Source organism: Camellia sinensis, chromosome 1 (genome assembly GCF_055761805.1).
Source record: "Camellia sinensis isolate YWXY chromosome 1, ASM5576180v1, whole genome shotgun sequence".
In the NCBI taxonomy this organism is placed as follows: Eukaryota; Viridiplantae; Streptophyta; class Magnoliopsida; order Ericales; family Theaceae; genus Camellia; species Camellia sinensis.
This window is the reverse complement of record NC_138961.1, coordinates 219,757,476-219,780,620: the sequence shown is the minus strand read 5'-3', so window position 1 is coordinate 219,780,620 and position 23,145 is coordinate 219,757,476. Positions and strand designations below refer to the sequence as shown.

General features: G+C 36.4%; 2 protein-coding genes across 6 annotated transcripts; one reads left to right on the top strand and one right to left on the bottom strand.

Moving 5' to 3' along the window:
- Positions 1 to 6,762: 6,762 nt before the first annotated feature.
- LOC114312589 (myosin-8-like) lies at positions 6,763 to 21,812 on the top strand. Of its 5 annotated transcripts, none has more exons than XM_082895661.1 (11): positions 6,763 to 7,126; positions 16,108 to 16,285; positions 16,537 to 16,611; positions 16,844 to 17,520; positions 17,718 to 17,809; positions 17,925 to 18,064; positions 18,571 to 18,685; positions 18,779 to 18,823; positions 19,715 to 19,798; positions 19,912 to 20,016; positions 21,265 to 21,812. In XM_082895661.1, the coding sequence occupies exons 6-11, from the start codon at positions 18,057 to 18,059 to the stop codon at positions 21,418 to 21,420; spliced, it is 513 nt and encodes a 170-aa protein (XP_082751787.1). In that variant the 5' UTR covers positions 6,763 to 7,126; positions 16,108 to 16,285; positions 16,537 to 16,611; positions 16,844 to 17,520; positions 17,718 to 17,809; positions 17,925 to 18,056; the 3' UTR covers positions 21,421 to 21,812. The 5 variants fall into 5 exon arrangements, with proteins under 5 accessions (XP_082751787.1, XP_082751793.1, XP_082751777.1 ...); XM_082895667.1 differs by having other exon boundaries at positions 17,673 to 17,809; positions 19,912 to 19,950; XM_082895651.1 differs by having other exon boundaries at positions 17,673 to 17,809.
- LOC114312572 (plasma membrane ATPase-like) lies at positions 12,040 to 13,321 on the bottom strand. Its single transcript, XM_082895647.1, has 5 exons — positions 13,010 to 13,321; positions 12,775 to 12,897; positions 12,565 to 12,669; positions 12,337 to 12,481; positions 12,040 to 12,254 (listed from the first exon to the last, which is right to left on the bottom strand). The coding sequence occupies exons 1-5, from the start codon at positions 13,304 to 13,306 to the stop codon at positions 12,055 to 12,057; spliced, it is 870 nt and encodes a 289-aa protein (XP_082751773.1). The 5' UTR covers positions 13,307 to 13,321; the 3' UTR covers positions 12,040 to 12,054.
- Positions 21,813 to 23,145: the final 1,333 nt, after the last annotated feature.

The window sequence follows — 23,145 nt, the reverse complement described above, 5'->3', positions numbered from 1 at the left end:
CTCACTTTTGAGCCACAATTTCTGGCTTTTCATACCACCATTGTGTTGTGCTCATCTGGGAGGCCACCAATATGGGTAGGCCAACCAGTAATTCTTCTTGACCCTTTTGAACCTTGTTAAAAAGCTGGTTTTTCTCTCTCTTGGGTCACATTTTTTGGTTTTTCACCATACAGCTGTGTTGCACTCATCTGGAAGGCCACCTTTCTAGGGTGGCCGGCTAGCATTTCTCCTTGAACCTTTTAACCCCTGGTCGGCCGACCAGGGGGAGTGGCTGGCCGGCCACTTGAACTGGTCGGCTTGCTTCTTGCTTTTTGTTCTCTCTGAATGCAATCCAGCTGTGCCAACTGGGAGGCATTTGGACCATCCTCCACACACGTGTATGGAGGATATTTGAAGCTTCCAAGAGAAGCTTTAGAGCCTCTCCTCTATAAAGGAGAGGCTTGTCTTCATTGGCAAGGGTTCAACAATTTTTGCTAAGGCATATACACTCCACCCTCCATAGCTTTCTTCTTTAAGCTCCAAACCCTAATATTCTCACACCATTTGCACTACACCTCATAGCCTACCACCTCCACCATCCATTCAAGCATCTTGGAGCTGATTTGCAGAGGTTAAGGAGCTCCCATCTTGGTCCAGAAGCTGCTGGAAACCTGCTCTTCAAGGGTAAGTCTCCATTTCCCTTTTTCTTGTATTATTTTGCTCCATTGATTAGCCTTATTTGAAAGCATTTTTGGACTTCGACATAAACTATAAAAAGCCTTGTTTTGATCTCTAAATATGTTTGTTTAAGGACTCTTTTCTGTTTGGGGTCATCTTCCCCCTTCCATGCTTCATTTCCTCATGTTTTGAGCCTTGCATTTGAGCATTTGCATTGGCCTTGGTTTGGCCTTTTAGCCACTTAGATGTGTTTTTGAGCTTCAAAATCAAAGAGGGGTGACCCTCTCACCCCTTGTTCTCTTTACTAGCATTGTTGGCCTTCCAAATAGGCTCCATCTTGCATGTTGTGAAGTCACATTTCAGGCCCTATTTTGTGAGTTTTAAGGTCCACCTTAACTCTGTCCAAAGCCTCTTTGACCATATTTTATGTCTATGATGCATGTGTAGAACAATCCCATTCAAGGCCTTTTAAAGGGACCTTTCATTGCATGCTTCCTAGACCAATTTCAGGCTCTTTTTGGTGGGTTTTAGGGCTGTCATAACTCATTTCCAGAGGTGGTTTTTGCCTTTTGTTTGTCTATCATGTATGTGTAGAGCAACCCCTTGCATGGCTTTTCAAAGGGGCTCATCATTCTTGCATATGTTGACTGAGTTTCGGGGGTTATTTGTGCATATTTTGGCATGAAATACTTCTATTTTTTGCTGGTTGGGTGAGCCCTCATATGCTTCATATAGTTGTAGAACAACTCATAGTTCACTAGCTTTCTTTGCATGCTTTATAGGCCATTGATCCTAGCATATTTTGGCCATGCCTTAAACTGATCATGTGCTTATTTTAGACTACCCTAGCTCTGTTTTTGGGTCTTGTGATTAAATGATGTTAGTTTTGCATGCTTGTAGTTCAAGGTCCATGCTTAGCTTTGAGTTTTGAGATCCATTCCATGCATATACTGAGGTATTCTCATGCCTTGGGGTCATTTTTCATCAAATTTTAGAGCTTATATGAATGCCATGTTGCCATGTTTTCATCTCTTTAAATGCATTTGAGAGTCGGGCTTGTATGCCTCATTTACCGACCATTGAATGAGCTCCATTCCGTTGCATTCCGAGCCATTACTTTAGGCCATTCCCCCACTGTTTCAGACCTACCTAGGATCTGTTTGGGGTTGGTTTTGCCTTTGGTGCATTGTTTTGGGTACCTCTAATGTAATGCACTTCACTAGTTTCGGTACCCGGGCCCTTAGCTTGCATTGTGTGCCATATTTGCATGTTTCGGGACCATATTTCATACTGTTTTAGAGCTGTAATTTATGCTATTCCATGTCATGTTTCATTCTTGCCATGCTTTGGTAGAGTGGCATTCCATGCCTTAGGTTCGGTCCTTGGTATTCGTGCATGTGTGCACACATTTCGGTTGTCTTATTTTCATCTAATGGCCACTGATGTGAGTGTGGCTGAGGTCCACTCATATTGGTGTAAGTCTATCATGGATTGTGTATGCCATTTCAGTTCATAGCATTGCGTATGCTAGGTCGCATGTTAGAGCATTGTGTATGCCATGTTACATTGAGCATTGTGTATGCTATTTCATAGTATTGCGTATGCTAGGTTGTATGTTAGTCGCATTGTGTATGCCATCTCATTTGCATCGTGTTTAGGATAGAAGTTAGCCCAAGCACGGGAAACGAGGGACGTTTCGTACTCCAACTGATGGAACGTGTCTCAATTCCCAGTCGCCGACACTCCGGATTAACCATGATGGAGTCTAGGCCTTGTTGTGTTTATATGTGCATTCATTTCACATCGAGTAGTGCAATTCGACTCCTCGGCCATCATACATCGAGATGTGTGATTGGTGGCACGCGGATCAAGGACTACACTCCCTGAAGAGTAGTCATGCATACATATGTGAAAATACTTTGCCATGCCCCTTTCTTGCTCTCTATTGCAGCAAATCAGAAATCAACAACCTTCTGGAGCTTCGCACAGCATTCCAGGATTAAGTGTAAACAGAGGTGAATCGGGACATCGCAATGGATTTCCGCGCAAGGCAATTCGAACATGCATCTTTCATCATTCGGAACAGAGTTGAGGCGGTCCATAAGCTTACATGCTAGTTTATCTGCTTTCCTAGTTAATTTGTTAATTAATTAGGGTTTTGTAATATTTAATTATTTATTCGAACTGTATTATTTATTCGGACCCTCCGAGCGAGGGCACAATTATAATAAGTGTGCGTGCGTATGATGTATGTCTTCCAACCCCATGTCTTTCTCCCTTTTATTTACTTGTTTATGATGGTTAGATTAGGGCATGTTTCAATTAACATAGTTGTGCTTGCATGTTTGCATCATTCATCTGTATTGCATGCACCGGGCTCGGCGCATCATACTAACTGCATTGTATTTTAATTCCGAGTTGAATACTTGTTAGTTGTAGCATTTCACATGCCATCCTTAGAATAGCCGAGCCTACTATAGTTGCATTTTGCATGTGTTGCATTAAGCATTTCTGTATATTTAGGATCATACATGATCTCTAACATAGCTTTTGTTTTGGCTGGGAGTATCGGTAAGTTTTATCCTTTAGCATCCTTGCATGCATGTGAGTGACTGCCATGATAGCACGCTTACCATGAGGCTAATTGCTTATGGGATATAACTGCCTGAATGCCAGTGGGTGAAGGTTGGGTTATTTAAATTGGAATAATACATTGGCTGTGAGTTTTAAGCCCACTTGAGAGTGGCAAATCATCTTGTTTTCTAAGCCCACCCGAGGGTGGAAAAATCTGCATTTTAAGCCTACTTGCGAGTAGCAAACCATTTTCAAAATAAACTTGAGATGTGTTGTTCCAATTCAGGCGATCTGGTCTATATTTATATGCTGTGCGCATCACATAGTAAATATAGGCTAATAATCGGAATAAGAATGCATAATGTTTTCAAAACTTAATATCATAGTTAGTAGAGGTCGATCTTTGATCGGGCGAGCGGGGGTGCTCACGAAGTGACCTTCCCCAATCGTACCCAAGTTCCCGAGCCGAGGCAACTTTGGTGATGACGGACATGTGGCCTTAGGCAACAAGTCAAGGTTTCCTAAATTTTCCAAAATAAAATATTTAAGTGGCGACTCTGTATCTGGCAAAGCAGTCCATGTTTAGCACTTCCTTCAAAAAAATCTGTTTTCAAAAACGATTTGCCGGATTTGGACTCTTTAATGATTCATTGATCTTGCATTGCACTCTGCGAGATTAGATACAGGACCGTGACATTGAGTCCTGAACTGTAGTGAGCCCAATGAATAAAACGGGAGAGATTTTTCTCCCGGGACGTTCAGGGACGTCTACACTTACCTCAAAAGTTACGAACAATCATAATACAATAATTATAGAAATCCTAACAACTAACAAACTTAAGAAAACATCCATCAATCATAGCCTAATAATTATAAAAAGCCTATCAATCCGTCTAACAACGAAATAACCTAGGAAGAGGTCCACATACAGCCTAACATCCAACACCAACTTGAACATTTTAAAATGTATGGCCAAGTAATTTATTAAGATGTATAGCCAGTTAGACTTTTGTAGCTGTTGATACTTGAACATTAGTAATAGGAGCACCTTAACCACAAAACTAACCTCATTTGGTTTCACATTAAAAATGTGCATAATGCGGAACAAAAGAAAGATCTGTTGAGTTGTTGAAGCATAATTTAATAGACTAGTAGTTCTGATGAATTAACAAAATTCATGCTTTGATTGGCTTGTTCAAACCATGTTTTTATGACTAGATGTAATATTATTTATGCGAGTAATGAAATCTTGGCAAACTCAAACTTTATTTATTTATTGGGTCAAAATTTTATGCTGTTATTTTCATAATTAATTATGACTATTCTTTTAAAGTCTACCTGATCCTAAACGCCATTGACTTAGTATACTGTTTTCAACCTTTGCATTTTAACTAGTAAATAATGTTTCTTTAGGTAACTTGGCTCTATATGCCCAATGAAATCAGTGGCCAATTATTTATGGTTTAGTTTGGATAGCAACAATTTTGCCCTATAATTTCACCTAAAGAGACTTTAGTGTGTCACCAAAAGATAAAAAAATTAGTAACTACGGAATTTTTTTATAAATTAAAAGATCAATTATTAATTGTGCCCTTACAATTTCTATACACGCATGCAACACTTGAGCCACATGTGAAACAAAAAAGCTTTAAATTTAGTGGGTCTTCTTAGCAGCTGTGGTGTGAACAAGTTTGAAGTGTGTGTGGTAGTCGTTCTCAATAGTGTCTTTACGTTAAACAAAACAAAAGTAAAAGTCAGGTTTTAGAGAACTTTTTAACAACTTCGCCGAAGAAACCTAAGATTTGTTTGTGCATGTCTCATAATAACGTAGTAGTAAAATACAAAAAAAATACAAAAAAAAAAAAAAAAAAAAAAAAAAAAAAAAAAAAAAAGGGAAGGGGGAAACTTCCTAATCCAATGAATCCTCCTCCTGCGTAATGGAAACTTCCTCATGCTAGGCCCTAGGGGCTAGCCCCATGCATGTTTTTAAATTTTATTATTGATTTATTTATTTTGCATGAAACACATGATTTTCTATTTTATTCCTTTCTTCTTTTTCTTTTTTCTTTAGGAAAAAAAAAATCAGAAATTTTAACTAGGATTTAAAATCTAAGGTTAAGAATAATTGATTCGATAATAAGAAGATTAAATTGCCACCTTTTTTGAACGAGATTAAATTGACATCTTACATCTGGAATTTTGGACAACTTTGTCTGCAACTCTAGGCCAATAGGCTTTGTGAATCGGATATGGTTGGTCCTCATCTTACCGATACATATGATGCTGCAGAAGTGTGGGGTTGGAACTTGGGATTTTCTGTCGTAAAAAAAAAAAGTTTGTCCCTCTCGTATTACTCACAATTAAATAATTTTAATTTATTCACAATTTTGTTTCCTTCTCATTGATTGAATTCTTTTGTGATGTTGTGATTTTTTTTTTTTTTGAAATTTTACAAACGCAATAAATTAAATATATTATAATTGTACGGGAAAGAATATAATTCTATTGATCAAGTTTGCGCTCCTCCGTACGACGTCGCTTTACTCCCTGAAAACACAAACGTGAGCTAGCCAGCGAGTGTGTGCTAGATATCTCTCCGATGCCTAAGTCAAAAAAATAGACAAATAGACAAAAGTTCTGCGTATTCGAGAATCAAAGTTGCGTTACCTCTCCATAGGTAATGTTATGAGCTTTTATAGGTTCTGCGTAGTGCAATCCTAGTAGCACTACAACAAAACTAACTATTCACGGCATCATGTTTACGACATGCATTAAATGCATGTCGTAGTTAGTACATTCTACGGTATTTTTTTTTTGCAAGCCGTAAATGTTTTGTCAATAACAGCATACATACTATGTAAGTCGTTGATTCATATATTTATAGCATGCAAAAGTATGCCGTAAAAAATGTATATTTTTACGACTTACAAAAATTTGTCGTAAAATATTTGCACTTAAGACGACATACATTTCATGTTATAAAATATTATAACTTTACACGGTATGCATTAACATGTCATGAAAACTTCTGCAAAAAAAAAAAAAAATTCAATCCGAAATTTTTTTATGGCATGCAAAAGCAAGTCGTAAAAAATGTCTATTTTCACGGCATACAAAAAATATGTTATAAAATATTTAAACTTAAGACAACATACAGTTCATGTCGTAAAAATATTATGACTTTACACGGCATACATTAGCATGCTGTGAAAACTTTTATTAAAAAAAATTTCAATCTGATTTTTTTTTTTTTTTTTGATGATTTTAAAAAACTAACAATTTCCAACCAAGCTTCTCACTTTGAATTTTCCTAATTGAGGACAATGTAAAAAATAATTTATACATTATTTTATAATTTAGTGTCTTCTTTTAAGGGATAATTGCACCCAGTGGGATTTTGAAAAAAATTGCATATCACTGCAGCATTTTTTAAACTTTTTATAATATTTAACGACGTTTTATAAATGTCGCATTTTGTATTAATTAAAACGGTACCGTTTAGCTAATATAAACGCCTCCAAATGTGTTACAATCTCTGCTGGGCTCCCTCAAATCTCTCGCTCACTCTCTTCACTTCAACTCGGTGATTTTGATTTCATAGAGCAGCTTCCTTTTCATAAATCAATACCTTGTCCCCTTCTCATAAATCAATACGTAGCTCAGTGATTTCAATTTCGAAGTTCTCTCTCTCGATTTCGAAGCTTCACCGTCACCGCTATTTGCATCTTCTACTAAGGTGAGCCATCGTCATCGATTTTGATTCAATCTCAATTTCGTATTCTCTCTCTCTCTCTCTCTCTCTCTCTCTCAAGCTCTTCATTCCGTCGATTCTTCTCCTCCTAGGGTTTACAATCTTGAATCTCCTACTAGGGTTTGCCCTTTGCTATTTCAAGCTGTAAATTCTCTCTCTTATCTAAAAGTTCATATTTAATTATAAATTTGTTGTGAGAGATTTGAATTTGAATCCATGTGTTAATTTGATTTGAGTTTGAATATGAATATGAATTTATAGTTGTCAAATCGTGAAATTCAATCTGTGATGCTATGATCTACACAAGAGAGAGAATGTGACAGTTTTAGAGAGAGAGACAGAGAGAGAGAGGGGTTTGAGTGGGTGGGTTGCTTGCTTGGTGGTTTGTGTGATCATCATCAGCTTGAAGGAGAGATTGCATTCAAAAAGCAATCAATGTCAGTTCTTTAATCCCTCTTTAGCCTCTCTCTCAAGCAATCAATATTCTTATCTCACATTTATCTTTCTTTCTTTCTTTCTTTATTCATTCTGGATCCAAATTCCAATTCATTTTGGATCCAAATTCCAATTCAAGTCATTATGGCCATAATAAACTTTTTATTTTTATTTTTATGGTCATTATGTTGTCAACTTAGAGTGCATCAATATATTTTGGCATTTGTACTGTGTATAGTGGCATCATTTCTAGTTCCTTCCTCGTCAATACGTCTTTTTCATGTTTGGTTGTTCATCATACCTTTAAATCTGCCTCAAACTGTGATGGATGCTTATGATGCCAATGCTTTAGTATAAAAAGGAATACTAGCTAGATTGATGATTGCTGATTCCCCTGATATCATTGATATGTTTGAAACATATCTTTGATATATTTGTGATGTTCTTGTATCACTACAACAAAAAACACATTTGGCGACCCAAAAATTTGTTGCCAAAAGTACAAATTCCGTCGCCAAAAGAATCGGCGACAAATATACAACTTGTCGCCAAAGGCCTGTCACTAAAAGTATTGGCGACGAAATCAGAAATTGTCATCGTAGGTAGACATTTAGCGACAAGCAAAATTGGTCGCCAAAAATCATATATTTTGTCGCTGTAAAATTACAATTTGTTGCTAAAAGGTTAAAATTTGGATAGGCTATGTAGTTTTAGCGACAAATAAATGCCTCGCTAAAAGTACTATTTAACGACAAAATTAATTTGGTCGCTAAGTAAGTTTTGGTTGCTAAAAGTTCTTGGAATAACCACTAACTTTTAGCAACAAAAACAATATGTTGTCGCCAAATATATTAACAGCGACCAAAATACCACTTGTCACTAAAAATTCAGTACACAAATTTTGATTTTAATAATTTTCTTGTTCAAAATAATCCAAAACATCTGTTTTCCTGTGCACAATATATACACAAATGTAATGTAAATAATAATACACCTGTGCAAGACATTCATACTAATTCAAAATTAATAGTTATGAAAAATCCCAATAAACATAATTGCAATTCTCTGACAATCTAAAACATGCATACCAAAGCACTTACAAACTACTAACATCAAACCCAAAAATACATTACCAAATCTTATGTCAAAATATTTTCAAAATTACAACCAAATATTTTGATGTTAAACATCTAACTAACAAGTCATTTACTAAAATCCTGTGTCAAAATATTTGCAAAAACACAACACCAAATATTTTGATGCTAAACATTTAATCCATCAATCATTTATCAAAATCCTATGTCAAAATATTTCCAAAAACACAAAATCAAATCTTCTAATGTAGCCCAAACTATTTTCCACCATTGCCAATCTGTCACATGAAAAAAGAAAAAACAATATTAGGTTGACAAAAAAAAAAAAAAAAAAAAAACCTCAATATGAACTTCACAATTTTGATTTTAATTTTGTAACGGGAAATCCAATTGGGTGCTGTTTGCTCATACAACTCTATTTAGGCTTGAACAAGCTACCCGTGCCAAGTTTCGGTGGTTTTAGTGGTCATTTTGCATTTTTTCGTCTAATTTTCTAACCGGAAATCCAATCGAGGTCCCGTTTGTTCCTACAAATCTATTTAGGTTTGAACAAGCTGTTCGTGCCAAGTTTTGATGGTTTCAGTTGTCATTTCGCAATTTCGGCTCCTGAACGAGCCTTTTAAGTCTTGTGTATTACAATTTTCCTTCTAATTTTCTAACCGGAGATTCCATAGAGGTCCCGTTTGTTCCTACAAGTCTATTTAGGTTTGAAAAGGCTGTCCATGCCAAGTTTTGGTGGTTTCGGTGGTCATTTTGAAATTTCGGCCCCCGAATGGGCCTTTTAAGTCTTGTGTTTTACATTTTTCCTTCTAATTTTTTAACTGGAAATCCAATCGAGGTCCCGTTTGTTCCTACAAGTCTATTTAGGCTTGAACAAGCTATCTGTGCCAAATTTCGATGGTTTCGGTGGTCATTTCGCAATTTCAGCCCCCAAATGGGCCTTTTAAGTCTTGTGTTTTACAATTTTCCTTCTAATTTTCTAACCGGAGATCCAATTGAGGTCCCATTTGTTCCTACAAGTCTACTTAGGCTTGAACAAGCTGTTCGTGCCAAGTTTCAGTGGTTTCGGTAGTCATTTCGAAATTTCGGCCCCCAAACGGGCCTTTTAAGTCTTGTGTTTTACATTTTTCCTTCTAATTTTTTAACCGAAAATCCGATCGAGGTCCCATTTGTTCTTACAAATCTATTTAGGCTTGAAAAATCCGTCCATGCCAAGTTTTGGTGGTTCCGGTGGTCATTTCGCAATTTTGGCCCCCAAACGGGCCTTTTAAGTCTTGTGTTTTACAATTTTCCTTCTAATTTTCTAACCGGAGATCCAATCGAGGTCCCGTTTGTTCCTACAAGTCTATTTAGGCTTGAACAAGCTGTCCGTGCCAAGTTTCGATGGTTTCAGTGGTCATTTCGCAATTTCGGCCCCTGCACGGGCCTTTTAAGTCTTGTATTTTACAATTTTCCTTCTAATTTTCTAACCGGAGATCCAATCGAGGTCCCGTTTGTTCCTCCAAGTCTATTTAGGCTTGAACAAGCTGTTCGTGCCAAGTTTCAGTGGTTTCGGTGGTCATTTCACAATTTCAGCCCCGAACGGGCCTTTTAAATCTTGTGTTTTACAATTTTCCTTCTAATTTTGTAACCGGAGATCCAATAGAGGTCCCATTTTTTCCTACAAGTCTATTTAGGCTTGAACAAGCTGTCCGTGCCAAGTTTTGGTGGTTTCGGTGGTCATTTCGTAATTTCGGCCCCCTAACGGGCCTTTTAACTCTTGTGTTTTACAATTTTCCTTCTAATTTTCTAGCTGGAGATCCAATCAAGGTCCTATTTGTTCAACACCACCAGACATATTAAATGAAATGCTTGTAGTGATTTGAAAAGTAAATTATAAAAAATATACTTACAAAAGTGTTTGTCAGTAAGATTCCTCTGATGAATAATCATTTTCATCAACCTGCATGCCTGCTTGATCCTTGGTCATCCTCATAAACTTCTCAATCTCTTCAAATCTTTTGTTTTGCATTTCAATCATTTTAGCTTGCTCTTGTGCTACCAAGTTCTGGGCTACAATTTGTTCTTGCTGGACCTTGGACAAATTCTTCAAAAACTTAAAATATATGTAAGTCAAATAAAAAGAGCAAATATTCACTCACCTTGCAACCTCAGCCCGTCTCTTGGCTTGCTCTGCAATTTCTGAAAGCTCCCTATAATTGCTCTTGTCAGAGAAAAGGTTAGTGGTTTCCAGTGGTTGAAGGCCATGTAGAGTCCTCTGTGCAGTAGCCCACTATGCTTCTCTCTCCTCTTTCCCATAGTTAGTCTTTGTAGTAAAAGTAGTCTTTACAAGAGAAGAAAAAAAAAGTACCAGAACCAAAGAGTCAGAAATCCACAAGAAAACTACAAAAATTCAAAAAAAATCATATACTAAAAAATTCCCCTTTATTAGAGAATTTGAATTCTACCTTGTTTTCCAAAAGGGTATCCCAAGCTTTCCCACTTAAAGCGCAGCGGATCGCAAATTTGAGTAAGTGAAGTGGAATATATGTTACCACACTGTAAAGCCAGATGACACCGGCCTAGCCCCAACCACATCCTTCTATCTTTGCAAAACTCCATTTAGCATAAACAGCTATCAAGGTGGCAATCTGTCAAATTACAAAATAGTTTACATCTCCACTAGAACAAGCCTATCCAATTCAATTCCTAAATTCATCAGATAAGTTCAGGATTTTTCATATAGTACTTTGTTTTTTTGTATTTCATTTAAATATGTTTTTATTTTTAAAATTTTATTTTGTAAACTAACTCCATTACTATGATATCAAGCACATTGCGATAGAGATATTTGTCTTTGCACATGAATATTAGTAGGTTATTGGGAAATTCATACCAGCTGTGCGGCTACAAAACCAAAGAGTAAGAGTAGTCCAGGGCGTTCAGCAAAGGACCAGCTGCGAGACCTTGTAACAAATATGAGAGCCTGACTCACGATACTCACTTGTAGGTACAATGCAGCCATCATCTGTTGAGGCCTCGTCTCTCCCAATGGTCTCACACCAAATTTTTCCTACATTGTTTAACAAAGTAGGTAAATAAATTGAATCTATAATATAAATAAAAAATCAAATCTATTGGGGGGGAAAAAAAAAGAAACAAAGAAAAGATTCCATTACAGCTTCAGAACTTGTTATATTTGCTATTGAAATAAGGGTCATGTTAATGTGTGTACTTAGGCCACATGCTAACAAAGTCGTTCAAATAATTAGGTATTCTGGATTTATTTAAGACAACAATTTGAAGAAAGCGACATATTTTGGAGAAATGAGAGAATAACATGTATTGTTAACATTGATTTGTTCTGGATCAATGTTGAAATTGAAAAAAAATCAAAAAGAAAAGGTCAAAAGTTCAATCAACATAGAGGATATTTGAAAACAGTTGAGGATGCTAATAAAAAAACTCAGCATAATTTGGTGCAGTTTTTCAAACTAGGGAAAATAATGGTTCCAAAAGAACACTTCCCACGATCATGAATCAGGAAAAGTGTGTTTCATATCCTTAGACAAATTGGGAACAAAGACAGAGAGAGCCACCTGGAAATACTCCAGCAAATCCATCAGCCTTCTCAATCAACTCATCGACAGGGAGGGCCGCAACGAACGCATCCTTGTCTTGGCCAAGCAATGCAGAAGATGGATACATGTTTGTTCCCATTCCCAGCCGCCGACCAGTTTCCTTGCCAATTGCAAGCTGATCACCTAACAAGGTTGGACCCAAAAAAATAAATAAATAAGCAATGAAAAATCAGTGAAGACAATAGTGTATGCACGGTATTATTACCAGTAATCATCTTTACATTCACTCCAAGATTGAGAGCTCTTTTGATGGTGTCTGCACTATCATGCCTAGGTGGATCAAATAAAGGCAATAAACCAACAAACTGCCACGGTGCCCCTGGACTATCTTTTGTCTTCTCAGGTACTTCCTGCAAATAAATAATATAAGCCAAATTTAACAATTAAGATTGTTCCAATGAATCAGAAAAAGTAAAAATGTGAGTCTGCAAACCTGTCTAGCAACTGCTAAAGATCGAAGTCCACGTTCAGCAAACTTTTCAATCACAGAGTGAACCTTCTTTCTGACATCCTCTTTGCAGTTGCAAAGGGCTAATATCTATTTGTTAAGAATAAGAAACAAGAAGTAAGTTACTACTTGTGATGGTTCTAGAAGTTTTTTTTCGCTTCATTTTAACATAACAAAAAAGTAAAATGAGGGTACCTGCTCAGGAGCACCTTTGCTGGCTCGATGCCAATTTCCACTAGCATCGATGTAAGTCAGAGTTGTCCTCTTGTCCACTGGATTGAATGGAAGAAAATGAACCTCCCTAATACCAGCTCGTGCCTGCCTAGAGTATTCAAAAAATAAAGGGAGAAAAAAAATTAATTAATTAAAAAATGCCAAAAAAAGAAAAGGAAAATAAAAGAAATAAAGAAATACTTTGTGAAATTTATACCTCCTTAGGGTCAGCCAGCATTCCAACAATGGCAGCGTCAATTGCATCCTGATTTTTAGTGCTTGAAGCCCTTGTAACGAGCAGAATCACTAGGTCTCTGTCGACACCCTTTGCAAACACCTCAATGAGGTTTCTGTCAACTGTTAGCTTGTTTAGAGTAAGTGTCCCGGTCTTATCACTGCAGAGAACATCCATTCCTGCCATTTCCTCAATAGCAGTCATTCTCTTGGTGATGGCACCCTGTTGAGAAAGCCTGTGGGAACCAATAGCCATGGTGATAGACAAAACAGTTGGCATAGCAATTGGAATTCCTCCAATCAAGAGAACCAGTAAATTGTCAATTCCTTCCCTGTACTTGTGGTGCTGTATCGGGTACCTGACTATAAGCTCAGCAAGAATCCCAACAAAAATTGAGCAAATGCAGAAGTTACCGATAGCAGTGAGGACTTTTTGAAAGACTAGAACAGATTAAACTTCACTATCAAAATGGAACAGATCAGCAGTAGCTCACATGAAATGAATGTTATATGACGAAATTATTAAAAGGTCACCGATACACAAAATATCTATAATTTTATTAGGAGCTTTAGAATAAGAGGGTTGGTCGGATTAATTTGTCCAATTCATATCAAATTTAACCCCAAAGACTAAAACTTGCACATTTGAGTTATTTTAAATGCCCAACTCATTTTAGCCCATCAGAACTCATACATTACAATCTCTAATCTGTCAAACTTGCTAATTTCAAATTACACACTTCATCTTACCAATGCCTTTGTGATGTTCACATAGAAAATGAACTGATAAACTAATAATGAAGAATGAGCTGATAAAAAAAGGCATGCCCCTGAATACCAAGTTAATTCCTTCATCATAAAAGATAAAACAATGAAAAAAACACATGGAACAAGAGCAAATCATGTCCATCAATCACACAATAATCATAGAAAATAGAAATTTGTACAAAGTTTTAACAGACTTTGGCATTAAAAAGTCTTTCAGAAACTAAAAATTATGGAAAATTTTAAATCAAGATGCACACAGTTTTTTTTTTTTTTTTTGAACAAAGATGCACACAGTTTGACTATCAAGATTTTGCCACATAATATGCAGGACGATTTCTTTTGCTTCCCCTCCAAGAAGAGGCTTAAATACAAATGGAAAGTCTTTTTCAATTCTTTTGTTTTCTATGTCATACTACTTTTTTTATTCTAACAGATATATCCATGAAGATTGCAAGTAGTCAAGGTCAAACTTTGAACAGACTCACAAGGCTTATCACATAGTATGCAAATCCTACAATGAGCTTGGGAGAGGCCTTGATGCTATCACCATATCAAGAAGTCCAAATGCAAAATAGAAAACTGGGTAGCTGATAAAAATGTCAATTGTAGTCCAATGAAACAACAACTAAAGGCACCGAATATATATTCAGTTCAAAACAATGAAAACGGACTAGAATATAATAGAATACAACAAAGGAAACTCATTCTAAGCTTTTACAGAGACTACAAAAAAAAACAACAATTTCAGATTCAGACAACACTCATTCTAACAGCAAAAAAATAACAGCAATTTCAGATTCAGACTACAAAGCAAAAAAATAAGCTTTTACACAGACTACACTCATTCTAACAGTAATTTCAGGTTAAATGGTGGGAAAAGGAAACTCAACTCTGACTAGGAAACTCAACTCAACTCTCAATCCTATCCTCCTACACATTCAGATTCAGAGCCTGAAACTATTATACCCTCCTAAACCAGATGATCCATACCCAAAATTATAATATCAGTCCCCAAAAAATACAAAATCAGTTACAAAATCAGTCCGAAATTCAGAATATACCAGTCCCGAAAATCAATTCCAAAATCAATCCAAAAATTAGAATATATCAATCTGAAAATCAGAATATCAGTCCAAAAAATCAGAATATCAGTCCAAAAAATTAGATTGATGACAAAGAAGGAGGAAGATGAGAGAGTGTGAGGGAAAAATTAGTCCCATTGATTGTGTTGTGTTCTGCAATGCCGAACATGAGAATGAAATTGATGATAAAGAAGAAAGAGAGGAAGATGAGACGGTGTGAGAGAGTGAGAGTGAGAGTGAGAGGGAGAAGGAGAGGGAGAGGGAAAGAGAGACGAAGAAGAGGGAGAGAAGACATACCTCTTTGTCTTCTGTTGTGCCGCTTCAGGTTGTGGAATGAGAAGACGATGGAGACTCATTTTAGGTCAATCTTGTTTATTCGGTCATTAAAAAAAAAAGAAAGAGAGATTCAAAACGACGTCGTTTTGACAAGAAATTTATTGGCGACGAAAATCATTATGTTGCCATAAATATCATTCACCTTTCAGCGACTATTTTAATTCCGTCGCCAAAAAGTCCAAATTGGCGACAAACATTTTCGTCGCCATATATTAATTTCATCGCCAAAACTTTTTTAGCGCTCCCGCGCAAAAAATTAAATTGGCGCTAACCATTTTTGGCGACGAATTGAGATGTTTGTTGCTAATGGTGTATTTTTTGGCGACCAACACGTATATTGTCGCCAAAAACATACAATTGGCAACTAAATTCAATTTGGTTGCTAAAAAACGTTGCCAAAAATGTTTTTGTTGTAGTGTATTTAGGTGCCGATAAAAACAAGAAGTAATTAGGCACTATAATTCTCATTTGCATGTAACTAAAGATATGAGGCTTAAAACATTAGGATATATTTGTTCATCCATACTAGATGGTTTTTGGTCTGTTTGGGAAAAAGTAGAGCATCCGTTTTTGGATTCTTATGTTTCCTTTTGACATCTTGCAATTAATATAAATCTAGATATTGGATTATAATTACTCATTTTGTTTTTATTTTTATTTTTTTCTAGTACTCATAGAGGTGTAAAGGGATAGAAATACAGATTATTGTTAGTTTCCGATGAACTTTATTGTGTTTGCTTACATGACCTTGAGTGGTAATCACAGATATATGTAATTGCTTACATTAATTCTTACTTTTGCTGGCGTAAACTGTTAAATCCTTGCATGTGGCCTGTTTTTACTTCCTCAATGACTTTTGCTAAACAGATCATACTTATTACGCTTATTTTTGCAGATTGGTAAGACAAAGGTGTTTCTAAGGGCTGGTCAAATGGCAAAACTGGATGCCCGTAGAATTGAGGTCTTAGGAAGATCAGCAAGCATTATTCAGAGGAAAATCCATTCTTACATGGCTCGCAAAACTTTTGTCTTAGTTCGTCGTTCTGCAATACAGATTCAATCTGTGCATAGAGGTAGTTAATTGTGTTAGATACGTCTTTTCAGGTGAACTTTTTTAATTAGCTCATTAATCCTATCTACTGAGGTCTTGAAAGTATATAACTCGTTGATTTTTTCCTTATGCTGATTACGGGAGAACTTGCTCGGGAAGTTTACGAGAACATTAGAAGAGAAGCTTCTTGTCTTGAGAATTCAGAGAGATTTTCGTATGCATCTTGCTAGGAAAGCTTATAAAGAATTGTGCTCCTTTGCTGTTTCTATTCAGGCTGGCATGCGTGGAATGGTTGCACGTGATAAGCTTCACTTCAGAAGGCAGACAAAAGCAGTAATTATTGTTCAGGTAAAATTAAATTCAGACATAGCACAATTATTTGGAAACTTCTGAAGAAGGTTATGCTGTCATTTTTCACGATAATGTAGAATCAATTTCCTATAATGTTATTATGGTATCTGTACTTTTCCAATTTATCACAAGTTGGTTGTTGGCCTGGCATGCCTTTTTCATTTTGGCTAGTTATGTTAAACTTCTTGTTGGATTTTGTATTTGGAATGATATTTTTTTTACTGCATAGCCATTGTCGCAAATACTTAGCATGCTTGCACTATACGAAGTTAAAGAAAGCTGCAATCACCACACAATGTGCATGGAGGGGAAAAGTTGCTCGTAGAGAATTGAAGAAGCTTAAGATGGTGACTTTTTTGTTCCCTTCTCCCACCTTTCTTGAATTTGGTTTTTGTCAATTATTATTGTCTTTTTTTACTTTCTTTTTTCTTTTTTTTGACTCTGTTTAGTGAAGAAATATAGAGTATTGTGTCTCTGCTGCTTAAATTTTTCGCGTTTGGAAGAATCTTTACTTTTCAATATTTCATGATTAGGGGGGAAAATTGTTATTATAATTCATGAGATTTCAAGTTAGAATATAAACTAAACACTTGTTTCCATGCATCTTATAAAAATCTTTAGTTTACGCTTCACATATACAAAAAAGGACAAGAAATTGATTGACAACTTGACTTGTTACGTGGTTGTTTCTTCGTAGTATTTTTTGCTAAATTATCGGATCTTTATCTTGTAATTAATGATCCTTTGTTTCTTGCTTTTTTTACCTCATAATTAGATATCTATTTCATTTATTGTCTTTAAATACTGGCTGCAAGGGAAACTGGCTCTCTTCAAGCTGCCAAAAATAAACTGGAGAAGCAAGTTGAAGAACTAACATGGCGATTACAGCTGGAGAAGCGCATAAGGGTCAGTAAATTACTGTTCATTATAATTTAATTCTGCTCCCTGTCAAGTTCTTTATGAACCATTGTTTTCCCTGTTTTATTTGCATATAAAATTTTGATATAAAAAGATTACCAAGTTTTCAATATGGTTTTGATTTTGACAACCTTTACTAGAGGTCATGACGGCAAGTGCTATCCGCTTCCAACCTAGTGGTGCAGGTTTGGATCACGAGAATCACTCTCTTGAACCTTTCCCATGAGTCTTGTGCACAGTGGTGGATAAACTTGCTGCTGAAAATGAGAAACTCAAGGTAAAGAGGCTGAGATTTTAAGTATAAATTTTGCTTTTAGATGTGTTTTTGTGTATTGATTTGAGGCACTTCAATTCTATTTGCCAATGCATTGCTTTTTCATAATTACTTGTAGGCCTTGGTTAGTTCTTTAGAAAAGAAAATTGATGGAACAGAGAAAAAATTTGAAGAGACAAACAAAGTTAGTGAGGAGAGGTTGAAGCAGGCTTTGGAGGCAGAATCAAAGATAATTCAGCTGAAGACTTCTATGCAAAGGTTGTACGAAGATACTAGTGTGGTTAAGAATACTTATTTAAGCTGATGATGACATATGATTGTTTTGCTTGCTTGCTGGTTATTGGTTAACTTTGTTATATGAACTCTTCCAAATTTATGTATTACCCTTGTCAAACATGTGACCTTTGAGTCAGGGTATGAGATATGTGTTTGATGTCCTGTTGATCAAGCACCTAGTAAGCAATCTAGTAATTGAGTTTACTCTATAATAGTTCATAAACCCCCCAAGTTATGCATAAAATGCTCTATGTTACGTTGTAAACACAGTTTAACCAAGAAAATAAAAGTAGAATACAATGATATATGAATATCTAGTTGTATATTGGTGTCCTTGGGCACAAGGGATTTGAAGAATCTGATAGACACACAGTTAGACCCAACAGCCCCTGAGTCCATGTAACCTTGTTGGTCAATTAGTGAATGGTTTTCTTATTCTCACCTTCAGTAATATACTGCATTATAATAATTGTTCCATACATTCACAGGCTTGAAGAAAAAATTTCTGACATGGAATCTGAGAACCAAATTCTTCGACAGCAATCCTTATTTAATGCTCCTGTTAAATTTGTGTCGGAACATCCATCAACTTCAGTAACTAAGGTAATTATATTTGCAGAAATTATTGAGGTCGCCCCTTGGTGGCATCGCTTCCCACTCTGTTACACTAAATGTTTTTTTGTTTACATTATGCAGAACTTGGAGAATGGTAACCATGTGAATGAAGAGAATAAGTCAAATGTATATTACTCTTTCCAATCATTTACCTACACTACGCCAAAACAGGGCATTAACGGCGGTTTTTTTAACGGCGGTAACGAAAACCGCCGTTAAAGGTACTATTAACGGCGGTAATGAAAACCGCCGTTAATACCGTCGTTAATGTATCATTAACGGCGGTTTCGTTACCGCCGTTAAAAAAACCGCCACTAAAAGTGTCTTTAACGACGGTAATGAAACCCACTTTTAACGACGGTAACGAAACCGCCGTTAATGTCCACTTTTAATGGCGGTAACAAAACCGCCGCTAATGCCCAATCATTACCGTCGTTAATGACGGCGGTCTTTGCCGGCGGAGCTCCGGCAAAACTCCGACGTGCTCCGGCGAAACTCCGGCGAGCTCCGGCGAAACCATCTACAATAAAGTAAAAGTAATGTTTAAATATTTATTTAGGGAATATATTTCATGAAGAGTGGCTGTGGCAGAGTGGTTGGTGTTGGTGGATGAGAGGTCTTGGATTCAAAACTTGGGGAGTGCAAGAAGAAAGAATTATTTTTTGAAAAATTTGAACCTATTTACGACGGTAAAAAACCGCCGTTTTTTGTCCTATATTACCGCCGTTTTTGGTCAACTTTTAACGACGGTAACTTTCCTTTTTACGACGGTTTCACTTTTTCCGACACACGCATAAACGGCGGTAACGAAACCGCCGTTAATACCGCCGTTAAAGGCTTTAACGGCGGTTTTACAGCCTTTAACGGCGGTAAAAAACCGCAGCTAAAGCCCAATTTTGGCGTAGTGCTATATTATTTTTTAGGTTCACATTATCTTATTTTTATTTTTTAGTGAGTAGTTCCCACTATTGCGTTACTTTTTTGCTTTGGTGTCATGGAAAAGATTCATTTGTGCAGGAACTGCAAACTGTCACACCTACTAAGAAGTTTGGGACAGAATCTGATAGCAAGTTTAGAAGATCTCTGATTGAACATCAACATGTATTTGCCCAGATAGATTGATACTTACTGCATCTTTCATTTAAATTTTTTTTTCTTCATGTAGATCCTTTGTTGATTAATTTTAACATCTTTGGGATTTAAACTTGCTACAGGAGAATGTCGATGCTCTTATCAACTGTATTATGAAGGAGGTTGGTTTTAGCCAAGGCAGTCCTGTTGCAGCATGTATTTGTCTGGATGTGATAACTGCAGTAGAGGTTACTGTGAAGAACATGCAAAATGATTATATTATGATTCTGTTATCGCTGTTATGGTGATTGACAATTGCTTCATCCTACCTTTGGTCATGATTTCAGTTTTGGTTTTCATAAAATTCATCCACATTGGGTATGTTACACTAGTGATAAAATAAAAATAAAAATGGGACACCTTGTGTCCCCAACGTTTCCAGTGTTTCACTTCCTCTAGTGTGTCCATGTCAAATATGTGTCGAACACCCTTACGTGACCTTTAGAGAGGTGTCCTTGCTTCATAGCTATTTTACAAGTGCATATATATGTACGACTTCTCATAGTAATTGGAATTACTTTATTTGGTTTCTTATTCAGATCAAGTTGTATAATTTTTCTTACTCTTCTTGTTGTAAGATGGCATAAGGAGTTTTTAAAGATAAGCAATACTTATTGTTTTTACTCTTCAAGGGGGTAGGAAGGGGTGACCATAGTAACCCATTGGGGAGTTGGACAGGAGGGACCTAGATGGGCTTGCAAACTTAAGTGGTGGCCTGCAAGCGGGAAGAAATTGAACATCACAAATACAACTAAATTTATGCGTGTAGTAGTGGCCTTCGTCTCTTGCGGATATATGAAGAGGTTACTGTCTCTAGGCATGATGCTACATATTAAACCATAAATAGAATCCACTAAAACTCAATGTGGCCAAATGGCGACAAGATCCCTAATTTACCATCTGCATTGCATTCTCTATTGTACTGTTCTAATCTTACAGTGCCAGACATCTCTGAAGTTAACTCAATTCAGTAACTGCATAGCCTGTCCTGTAAAGGTTGGGGAAGTTTAGTTTCCTAGATTATGACACCATCCTTGGACTTATACGTCTTTGGTTATTTGGAAACTGGACATGGGAAATGCTTTAAGACAAGTCCTCCAGGCTTTCAAGTAGAATGAAGGTTATTATCCAGTGTTGGTCCTGCCAGTGCATGGTGCGGTTGGTCCTGCCAGTGCCAGCTAATAGTACTTCATACTAGGATTTACCAATGAAAATGGGGTTTTTTCATTCTATACTCATGCTTCCCTACTGTGACAGAAAGCAGATTGGGCAAATTTCACGACCTTTCATGACCTTTCATCCTCTATATTTGATCATTGCTATCAACTTTTGCTTATGCATATCTCAATGACTATTTTTTTGAAGTGATTCACTTATTCTTTTGAACAAGTTTCTCTTACTAATGAATTCATTGCTAATGGTGCTCCTCTTGCCAGGTTAAATATCCGACATCTCATCAACATGCCACTTGGTCCTTGGATGACTTGCCAAGAACAGTAGCTTGTACCATGCATCAAGGATCTGCTGTCACCAGCATGGATTTTCATCTTTCTCATCACACATTGCTTCTTGCTATGATGGTCTTTGATTAATGATTTGAACATACCACCTATGATTTCAATGGTTGAGCTCCTGCTAAATAAATATACGAATTCTTCCTTTTCTTTCCTTTATTTGACGTAGATTCTCTTTTATACAATTGGTTCTGCTACTGGTGAAATAATGCTTTGGGAAGTGGGGATGCGATATAAATTGGTTTCAAAGCCATTCAAGATATGGGACATGGCAAATTGTTATATGCTGCTTCAAGTTCCTTTTTTTCCTTTTTTTTCCTTGTTGCTTGTTATCTTAGCATTCTATGATGTCATATATATACCTATGATATGAGATATCTATGTAGGTTGTAAACAGCATGTATAAATTAATTGTAACCAGATTATTTCTTGCTTGATTTGGGGACATTTATAATACTAATCTTCTGTAAGTTGTTGAGTTGGCCCTGGCTTTGCAGGAAGCTGGGTGTTTTTTTGTTGTTCTGAAATGTGTGCTTGCACCTGTTGCTGCTGCTGCTGCTACAACATCTGCTCTTCGAATCCCTACCATTGGTATTGGGGCAGAGACTTTTTATAGTGGCCAAGTTAATTGATTCTATAGCTCTCTCTAATACTCCTAATAATGAATTAGGCTTGACTGCTTGTATTATTTATAATCTTTTTGCTTTCATTCGTACATATAATTTGCTATTTGATCCTGTGATTTGCTTTTCAAGTACTAAAATGGGCATTTTAATGATATCGTGTGTTCATATATTGAGTTTACTCATATAATAAACTTTGAATTTGCTCTCTCTCTCTCTCTCTCTCTCTCTCTCTCTCTCTCTCTCTCTCTCTCTCTCTCTCTCTCTCTCTCTATATATATATATATATATATATTAAAAATAACCTTCTACAACATATAAAATTATGTCATGAAAAATATAATGATTTATGACATGCAAGAAAATGCCGTAAAAGATTATATACGGCATACAAAGTATGTCATAAATATATTAAAAATGGCCTTCTATGGCATACAAAATTATGTCGTGAAAAGTGTGATGATTTATGACATGCAAGAAAATGTCGTAAAATATTATATACGGCATACAAAGTATGTTATAAATGTATTAAAATAACTTTCTACGACATGCAAAATTATGCCATGGAAAGTATGATAATTTATGGCATGACAAAAATGTCGTAAAAAGTTATATACGACATACAAAGTATGTCATTGATATTTAATTTATTAATTTTTACAACTTTACCTACATGCCGTAAAAGATGCTCAACTTTCCACGGCATGTCATATAACGGCATTTGTGTGCATGCCATGAAAGATTTTTTACGGCATACATTGCAAGCCATAAAAATTCAATTTTGTTGTAGTGTAGAACTCTTACTCCTCCATGTAGAGTCCTCCTAGGAATCACATTCCTGAAAGATAATACTTATCCTTCAACACTCTCTCACTGCTTAAACCAAGTGAGATGGTTTTACCTAGGTCGGATGTCAATACGACTGGGATAACATGGTCGTGCTAAGATCGAGCTCCACCTAGCTCGGTTCTTCCTTTCACTGTGTGTACCTTGGTTTCTTTTGTACAAACCATACTAATCTGTAGTGTGCTTAGGCCGTGCTAACGAATGGCTAGGTTTGACCGAGCTAACTGCATTATGCCACGACCGGGCTAACTTTGAGCGTGGTGACCGAGCTATCTGCAAATCTCTCCTGGACCGGGATAACAATAAGGCTTTCTAGGACTGGGCTAACTCCAAG

What these genes read in the sequence shown, in the direction of transcription:
- LOC114312589 (XM_082895661.1), top strand. An exon ending in CATCAACTTCAGTAACTAAG is followed by an intron (nt 18,686 to 18,778) that starts GTAATTATATTT and finishes TACATTATGCAG; the next exon opens with AACTTGGAGAATGGTAACCA. An exon ending in CTCTGATTGAACATCAACAT is followed by an intron (nt 19,799 to 19,911) that starts GTATTTGCCCAG and finishes AACTTGCTACAG; the next exon opens with GAGAATGTCGATGCTCTTAT.
- LOC114312572 (XM_082895647.1), bottom strand. Translation starts at nt 13,306, where the DNA reads ATGCCAACTGTTTTGTCTATCACCATGGCTATTGGTTCCCACAGGCTT. An exon ending in GCAAAGGTGCTCCTGAGCAG is followed by an intron (nt 12,670 to 12,774) that starts GTACCCTCATTT and finishes CTTAACAAATAG; the next exon opens with ATATTAGCCCTTTGCAACTG. An exon ending in GAATGTAAAGATGATTACTG is followed by an intron (nt 12,255 to 12,336) that starts GTAATAATACCG and finishes CAACCTTGTTAG; the next exon opens with GTGATCAGCTTGCAATTGGC.